The sequence below is a fragment of the Coenobita brevimanus genome, chromosome 100, assembly GCF_032717465.1.
Source record: "Coenobita brevimanus isolate Jiangsu-jjx chromosome 100, ASM3271746v2, whole genome shotgun sequence".
Taxonomy (NCBI): domain Eukaryota; kingdom Metazoa; phylum Arthropoda; class Malacostraca; order Decapoda; family Coenobitidae; genus Coenobita; species Coenobita brevimanus.
The window spans coordinates 803,118-812,500 of NC_137053.1; the positions used below are offsets into that span (position 1 = coordinate 803,118).

The 9,383-nt window shown below is 46.3% G+C and overlaps 1 protein-coding gene across 1 annotated transcript in view; it reads left to right on the plus strand.

Moving 5' to 3' along the window:
- Positions 1–4,843: 4,843 nt before the first annotated feature.
- The window catches only part of dysc (whirlin protein dyschronic), a 229,908-nt gene continuing 225,368 nt past the window's right edge, over positions 4,844–9,383 (plus strand). Inside the window, exons 1-2 of the mRNA XM_080284054.1 lie at positions 4,844–6,010; positions 6,592–6,709. Coding sequence (XP_080140180.1) covers positions 4,844–6,010; positions 6,592–6,709 — 1,285 coding nt within the window. The remainder of the gene's footprint in view (positions 6,011–6,591; positions 6,710–9,383) is intronic.

The window sequence follows — 9,383 nt, forward strand, 5'->3', positions numbered from 1 at the left end:
ATCCCTGTTTTTCTCCCAATCTTTCCTTTCTCCCCCTCCAGTTCCCTTTATTTCTTTATTCCCTTTGGCCGCCCCGTTTCCCTCTACCAGTTTTTCCATTGCATTCCCTGTTCTTTACTTTTTCAGCCTCTCTTACTCCCTTACTTCATTCTTCTTCCTCCCATCAGTGGTTATGTCTCTCTCTCTCTCTGATCAGTATTCTGCATTCTTTCTTCGAATTCCCTCTGTCAATAACTGAGGATGAGATATTATGCTTCATCCATCTTTCTTCTCACTTTCCACGTCATTCTTTTTCACGTCAGTCTTTTTGTGTTCTCCCTCCTTTCTCCCTCCCTCATTCTCCCACATAGTCTTCCTACATCAATCTCCCTGCCCCCTTCTGCCTTAATCTAACTCTCCCTTGCATCCTGCCTGTCTCCTCCTTCTCTAAGTCTCCTTCTCGCTGTCTCCATCCCTCAGTCTATCCCCTTCTCCCGCCCTCATTCTCCCTCTCCCCAGCCCATTCCCTCAGTCTCCTCTTCCCTCATTCTTCCCTCTCTCAACCTCCCTCTTCTCTTCCCTCTCCCTCACTCTCTCTCTCCCCTCCTCCCTTCTCTAGTCTTATTCTTGTCTTTGTCTTTCTCTTCATCTGCAGCCTCCCTCCCTCCCTTGTCAGTCTCTCTCTCTCTCTCTCTCTCTCTCTCTCCTTGTCCACCAGTTGCCCTCTCCCTTTCTCCTCAGTCTCCCCCACCCTCCCTCATTCTTCTTCTCCCTTTCGCCACGCTCCCTTTCATCTCCCACCTGTCTTCTTTCATTACTCTCCCTCTTCTCTTCTCCATTAGTCTCCCTCTTTCATTCTCCATCAGTCTCTTTCTCTCATTCTCCATCGGTCTCTCTCTCTCTCTGGTCTCTTCTCCCGTCTGCCTCTCTTTATCGGTCTCCCTATCCCCCTCATCAATCACCCTCTCTCCTCTCTTCTGCCATTTATTTCTTTTCATCAGTCTTGCTCACTTCTTCATCCATCACACTGTCTTTCATCTCAAGTCTCCCTTTCTTTACCTATTTGTCTTTCTCCGCCAGTCTCCCTCTATCTCCATCAATCTCTCCCTTTCCCCTGCGTCTCAGTCTCCCTCCCCCTGCGTCAATCTGCCCCTCCCTACCAGTAATTGACAGCTATTGCCCTCATTCCCTCCCCCTCGCGCCCTTTTCACATCCTATTTCCACCACCGTTGTACAAGAAAGATTGGATTGGAGGACATCTGTTGGCCGGACACTTTAATGCATGAGAGAGAGAGAGAGAGAGAGAGAGAGAGAGAGAGAGAGAGAGAGAGAGAGAGAGAGAGAGAGAGAGAGAGAGAGAAAGAGAGAGAGAGAAACGTAATGGGTATGTAGTTTTCTATTTATATGTCTTTGGAAAGGTTATAATTATGTGACTGAATCTGCGTATGTTAAGCTGCAAAAATCAATGAACTTAAGCGAATAATGCATTATGTGCAAATTAGACTCGTAGTATTTTGACTAAACACTTTAAAAATTCTCGAACGCGATGTCTTTATACCCCCTTTGCATAAAATTATTTGTAGTTAGTTATAAGATGAAAGTTATTTTGTGTATACCCAACTTTTATTTCCTCATCCTAACCTTTTTCTTTCAAGCTAAGGATGGGGTGAGATCGACTGTCATATATATACTTCCATATAATAAAAGTGTTTAAGAGAGAGAGACAAGTTAGAGCTTGATTTTTTTCTTTAACTTATCAGGCAACAAAGAACCCAAAACGTTAGGCTCTAACTTCTGTCTATCTCCCCCATCCAACATTTCCACTTCTCAATGGATCATCTACATATCATATAAATTTACGAGTACGAGTATGTGGGTATGTGTTGCCTCGTCCCCAGCATGTCACTGTGTATTCAGATCTTCACCCACCGACCACCTGCTTCTCAGAATTCCTCTCAATACCACGTTTATCTTCCCCTTCCCCATCCCACGCTCTGTACCCAGCCTCACCATCCTCCCTCTCTCAATGTATTCCCCCTCGTCAGTATTCCTACCCTTCACTACCAATCTATTCTATTCGGTAACACGCCCCTCCCAAGGAAGTTTCTTTGCTACCCTAACTTTCTCCTCACCAGCAATGTTTTTCGTTTGCATATTTTTTCTTGGTGGTGACTGAAGGATTTTCTGTCGTGGAAAAATGTAATTGAGGGCGTAAGTCACTCTCCCCCAAAAGAAAAAATATATTGCGTACGACGGTAGCCCACCCTTGAACACCTACGCATCGATGGAATTAATAGGGTTATCAAGTGTTACCAAACGTTTCAGAACGAATCTCTCTGTCTCTGTCTCTGTCTCTGTCTCTCTCTCTCATAAAAGAAAATAACGAGGTGACCCATATTATTGCATGTCGGTCGTTCACAAGCAAATCTCTTCACAGTTTTACCTCTAACGTCTCTGGTCCACAGCCACTCACACCCACCTTTCTTTTTCCAAATTGTGTCGCTGTTCGTGTGCTCATTCACGCCTAAGAAGCCTGAGATAAACCCATTGATTAGTGGACAGTGAGATTAAAAAAGCGATATTATTAACACAATACGAAGGTACACATTTCTCCTATTTATCGTCGTTTGCTTTACTAGTAGATTATGTTATTTATTTTTACTCTACCAGGCAATAAATACGCATCATAACACAGTAAAGTCATTCTCCAGCCGGGGGAGGGGAAGGGAGGACTACATAAAAAAACTGTCACACATGGAGCAGACAGTAAAAAGGGAGTGAAAAGGGAGAATCACATAAATCCTCTCTCATACCTACCCTACGCGTAACCCATAAAAAAAAAGTGACATTGAAACAGATAGCCTTCATCAGCGATCCCCAGCCGCTGTGTAGAGGCTCCACCCACTCTTTCCTGTCCCTAAAATGAATTCGTTATGGAAATCAATGGCCTACTTTGACTCCCAAATGATTCGTGAAATGGGGAACCGGTCCGGGCTTGCGGCATCCAACACCCGAGCCTGGGGTTGATGGAGAGTTCATTTTACGTGGGCCTTTTGATGTTGTTCAGTTGGGGGACACGAGTTATGTGTGACTCTCTCTCTCTCTCTCTCTCTCTCGCCACTTTTTTAATTTCTTCCATCATTTCAGAGAGAATCATCTGTTAGCAAAGAAGCATACCAAGCCTCTCTCAGTTTAGAAATATCAGTCAGGAGAGGAAAGTGAGAGACCGAACGTGTGAAATAATATTATCTATGGGCAGAGAAGCGTACCAAGACTCAGAACTAGGAATATTAGCCAGCAGAGGAAAGTGAGACACAGAAGAGATGGAATGAAATATTAGGCTAACTTTTATCCCCTACCATACGAGCTGATATTTCGCTCTGATCACGTGGGAGGACTGTGGGACAGGAGTGCTTGTGTGTGTGTGTGTGTGTGTGTGTGTGTGTGTGTGTGTGTGTGTGTGTGTGTGTGAGAGAGAGAGAGAGAGAGAGAGAGAGAGAAAGACTAAATTTCCCTGTAGCCTATATGGTAACCAGACACGTGTTGTAGGAGTATATGGCGTGAAGCAGGAAGAAGATATTGTAAATCATTATTCCCTTCAATTAAACGACTTCTTTTCGTAATTTTGTCATCTTCAGACGACTTTATTCACCTTGGAGGGGGTCATTTCGAACTGGAGGGGGTTGGATATAGTCTTCAATAATCGTCCACTCCTATGGGTCCTCGTGAAGTTGTATAATATCGTCTGGAGGTAACAAAAATGAACTTAAATATGTACTTACTCTTTGGCTGCGATGATCTGGGAAGCTCAGTCAGACCAACCATCGTAAACTGCAATGAAGAATGAAGTTTGTTATTGTCAGGTAAAATGATTTCGTGTGTGTGTGTGTGTGTGTGTGTGTGTGTGTGTGTGTGTGTGTGTGTGTGTGTGTGTGTGTGTGTGTTTTACTGTAGCATAGTAAAATTGCCTGATTTTTAAAGAAGTGTAATTCGCAGTTATAGGATTAAGTACAATAAATGCTTCACGGATTAAATTAGAGGTTAACTTAATACAACCGTGATATTTTTTTTAGTCAGTCAAATGCCCCCATGTTTCCCCATAAAGGCATCTCCGTGGTACAATTGATTTTTTTAATGGTCCGGAAACTAAACCAAGAGCCAAAACCAGATAATTATTCATTCATTCATCATCCAATCCTAGGTTGCCCTGTTAGGAGCGTAGGAACCAGCTAATTACATCCCCAACTTTGCTGGAAACTGTTGAGATGAAAGGAATATGTGATGTGTAATATGATTTGTGGCAAGGTCTTATTTTGTAATTTGGTTCTATGTATTTGTAGGTAAATGTATCAAAGAATGATTATTGTGTAAGTAGTAGGTAAGCCTGTAGCCACATTTCACTCTAATGGTAGTACTTCCCAGGGTCGATGGAATTTTCTCAGATGATTTTTTTGTGTGTGTAAATCGAGTGAGTTTTACCCCGAGTTTTAGTGCAGATTTAGTCATTATTAGTTATGTTGCCCTTACCCAGTATCAGCTTTTACGTTTGCTATGCTGCTCGTCTGATGGTGATGTAACTTGTCCCAGGTAATGTGATGGTGCGATTAGTGTGTTTGGTCAGAGCCCTGAGAACTAACAACATGGAATTCGGGTCAGATTGTACTGGTAATGATCAGGTGAAACGTTGGTAATGATGTGTCGTTTTGTGTTGCAGGTGTGGGAGCTGCTGAGTGCTGTGACGCCGCATGAACGAGGGGGGCCCGAGGGCGGAGAGTGAGGGCCCGCGGGCGAGGGAGGGAGGGGAGCCCCCCCGCCAGGCAGCCATGGGGCGGGGGGGCATGGCGGGGGGCAGGTAGTGGGCAGCATGGCGCACCTCCACCACGACCACGAGAACGATGACATCGAGAGGGAGCTTTACCAGCTGGGTCTCACTGACACGCCGCCGCCCCCGCCGCCCGCCCTGCGCGCCGCCCTCCCCTCCTGGCCGCCCCCGCCCGCAGCCCGCAGCCACTCCGCTCCTGCCACCCAGGAGGATTCTTTCATCGACCCCCCGGTCCCCCTCAACCCCAGGCCAATCCCACCATCCCACAAACCCAGACAGCCGCCTCTGACCCAACACAACCCCTTCCCAGTCCTTACCACTACCGCGGCAGATGTGGGTGCTGGGGCCAGGCTGGGGCGGTGGGGCAGGGTGCCCCTGCCTGGCCCCGCTGTACACCTTAGTCTTACTAACCTCTCGCTGGACAACCCCGGCACCAACCCACCACCCACACGACCGCCCCCGCCCATCCCCTCCACCTCGCTGTACAACGGGCTGACCACCGCCCAGGCCGCAGATGACGGGGTGACCGAGGCCACGTTGGCCGACCTGCCAATCTTCACGACAGCGGAAGCAGCAGCGGCAGCGGTCAGTGCGTGGAACCAGGACCCCGGGGGTGTGCACTACCCCGGCTATGTTATGCCACAGGACTTCATATTGTTGCCCCGGGGCCCGCAGGATATGCCGACACGTCAGGAGCTGGACGAGGAGGACGAGGAGCGGCTGGCGGCGCTGGTGTCCAGCGTGGAAGCAGCTCTGCGTAGGATACATATGGGTCTGCAGGAATCGTACATCATGTACGAGAACCCTGACGACGAGCTGGACCCACCACCACCCCAACCTGTCAATGTCACCCTACGGGACCCGCCACCCTCCCCCATGCCCCACGAGCCCCAGCCTTCCCCCACCACTCCCGAGGACCATCTCCCCATGGGCCCTCTGGCACCTGCCCCGCGCTTGGTGGGGCCCGACAATGCCCAGCGTCTGTCACGGGAAATTGGCTTTATTCCAATCCAGGAGGGAGCCCCCCAGCCTCCTCAGATCCCCCATCCATCGCAGATCGCCATGGCACCACACATCCCCATGGCACCCCAACCCCCGCTGCCCCCCCCGCCCCCCCTGCCGCCGCCCCGCCACGCTGAGCACCACAAACACCATCACCACCACCACCACCACAAGCTCAGCAAGAAGGTCAAAAACCATAAATCAAAGGTGACTTGACTCATGGTTTTCCTCTGTAATTTCTTTCCATCTCTTCCTCCCTCCTCCCCAGCTTCTCGTCATTTCAAGTCTCCTTCATCTTCTCCCAGTCTTTCATATTCTTTTCTCGTCTCTTTCTGACTTTTCTATGCATACTCTTATTACTAGAATCAGTCTCTGCCAAGTAATACGAGAGAGGCTGTTAGTTATCGGCTCTTATTGAATGTGGGCATAATATGGATATTGTAAGCATGAAGGGTGTTGCAGTTTGTGAAATGCTGTATCGTAAGAGGTAACGGAATAAGACACCAGCAGAAGTACTCAGTGTTAAGTCAGGTGTGCTGTGTAGGAAATCTGATAGCAAGGTGGAAAAATAAAGAGCAAAATCAGAACCGTATGTGGGTAGGAGTCAGGTGCATTGGGTAAGATAATATAAAACAGCAAAAAAAAGGAAGAGCGGTATGAGGTGTGGAGTCTGGTGCATTGAGCGAGGGATCTAATATAAAGTGGCAGAATACTAGGAGTAGGAGTACTGCGCGAGGTGTGGAGTCAGGTGCAAAACGTGAAGCTGGTGTTCCCTGTCGTGCCCTCAGGTGCTGCTATCTGGCCTCATGACCTGCCCCAGACCTGGCTTCAAGCTCCTGCACATCCGCCGCGACCCCACCTCAGGCCAGGGCTTCGGCTTCTCCATCAAGGGCGGACGCGAGGCAGGTGAGTGTGAGAGTGTAATATAAAGTTTCATGCTTCTCTATGTTGTTGTATCACTTCATCCTTTTTTTACGTTCCAGTGACAGTCTGTAATAGTTATGTATTCTTAAACCCGTCGTGACGTAAGCACAGTTATGGGAGAGTGATGTAGAGAAAAACTAATTTGGAACAAAGCTGTGTTCTTAATCCGTTTCAGTCACTGATGAAAACGACCAGAAATAAACTTTTGTCTGTAACTCGCGTTTCTCAATGTCACCTTCCAAATGATGCGTCCCGTAGAGTGTCATATGCGAGACCTTCTTCATGTTATCGATGTATGTGAACCCCTGCAGGCATTTACTAAAGCAGGCTTTATCAGAGACGGACTCGAGCTGTGAAAGTCCTTTACTGGGTGTTACTGGGATAAGCTGTTGAAACTTTACTTGTACGAGTATAGTTATATAACGTGGTCCTTCAGTAATTACTCTCGTCTGTTGTGTTTGTTTGTATTTAGTATTTTAGTCGCTCACAACTATATTAACTTTTCATAATGTATATTCTTTGTGTCTGGTTAGTGGAATAGTCTATCTTGTCTTTCTGTGGCTAGTGTACCTTTCCTGTCAGTTTTCTTTTTCTTTACTTAATTTTACTTTTCTGAGGTCATAGCATTCCTCTCTTCATATCTCTAATGTATGTCTGCCTCCCTCTCGCCAGTCTGTTGTCCCTCATTTTCCAGTGTTAGGTTTTCAGTCTACATTGTTCTCTTCTGTTTTCCTTCCTCGTTGACTTATCTTTCGTACTTTCACTTTTTTGTTGTCACTGCATTCCCATTCACTGATTACTGCTGTTGTACCTATCCTTTCATCCACCCTTTTATTTCTCCTGTTGTATATCTGCTTTCTACCAGCCTGTCTATTGTCTGTCTGTGTTTTACCTTGTGTCTTCAGTGTACTCGTCTGCCTCACTTCCTCATTAACTTCCCTCTCTTTCTTCACGTCTAACCCTTTCCCTCCGCGTATTCTCGTCCGTTGAAGAAGCTCCCTAACACCTCTTCCTATTTATTTTTGGATATGGCTGGGTAATATCCTTATGTACGTTACTTTTGCAGAGTTTGGTGATATTGGAAGGATTTATGTAACGCAGAAGTGGACAGTAAAGTATAATAAATCGCTTACGAAGAGGGGTTAGGGAGCTTCTTTAAACGACGAGAAACGTGCCTTTGTCTACGTGTCCAGTGCGTTTATCCCTGTCTGTCTGAGCGACCATTTACCAGTGGTCCCCTTCCCTCACTTGAATATTTTAGGTGAAGTACAAGGCCGTGTGGGGTTTGGGGGGGACGAGGGCTTTTAGGGATGGAAAAGAATTAAGGGAGCCAGAGTAGAGTATGTGGACTTTAAGGGCTGGAAAAGAACAAGTAGAGCCACGGAACAGTATGAGGCATGGACTGGAAAGAAGTAGAGCCGCAGTACAGTAGGAGAAATGGACTGGAAAAATAGAGCCACAGTTCAGTAAGGTCTGGAAAAGAAGAAATGAAGCCGCAGTACAATTTGAAGACATTAAGAACTGGGTTAAAGAAATAGTCACAGTGAGTATGTGGACTTTACGGACTGGAAAAGAATAAAGGGAGCCAGAGTACGGTATGAGGACTTGGCTGGAAAAGATTAAATGGAGCCACAACAGAGTAAGAAAAGTTTAAGGCGTGGGAAAGAAAAGTGCCACAGAACAGTATTTCTAAAGAAAAGAATTGTGTTTTGAAATTACCTTCTCCCCCAACCCACCCTTTTTTTTTTTTTTTACTTGCATATAGTTCTGTCTTTGAAAGGTGGGAAGAGAAGGACAGAATAATGGGTAAAAGGGGAAGCCAAGAAAGTAAGAGAAGAGGAACAGAAAGGGGAACGCAATGAAATGAAAGAATGGCTATGGAAGGAGGAAGGCGAGAAAATAAGAAAAGAAGGGTGGTTAGGGAAAGGGAAAAAATGCGGTATGCAAAGGAGGGGAAATGATGGAGGAGGGAAAAAGGGGACACGGCCGGGTGGGACGCTAAGAGGATAAGGTAATGGAAGAGGGAAAAAGCGAAGGAGATGAAATTGGGAAGAGGGGGAAGCCGGAGGAGGGCTAATGGACATGGAGGGAGGGAGGGAAAACAGGAGACTTGAAGAGAATAGGGAAAGAGAAGTAGGATGAAAAGCAGGAAGTGGAAAATATTTTGGAAAGGACGGACAACAAAAAATGCACTGACTGTGTTATTTAGAGAATTTTAAAAATGGTTTACGAAAGCAATAAGGAGGATAACAAAAAAAAATGAATGCACATAGTAGAAAAATGGACAGACAGAAATGACTGAGAAGTGTAAAAGAAATTAAAGGTGCCAAGAGGGGTTGAGTGAAGGACAGTGCCAATCACGATGACTGAAAATGAGAGAGAGAGAGAGAGAGAGAGGCTAATCGAACTACAGGCGAAGAAAAAATACAGAAGGGAATGAGTAAAGAAGGAATCATGGAAAAATATGAAGAGAGAGGGAATATCGTTACTCGCTGGCTGGAGGACGATTTGGGTGAAGAAAACTAGTGATCAGTTGATACTAAGATCCTTTTAGGGTACAAAAGACTAAAGACAGTGATAGGACAGAAAAGAAGAGAACACGAAAATTATCAGGAGGAACAGTGTGCATACGTAAATTGTGGAGGGAGAACACGGC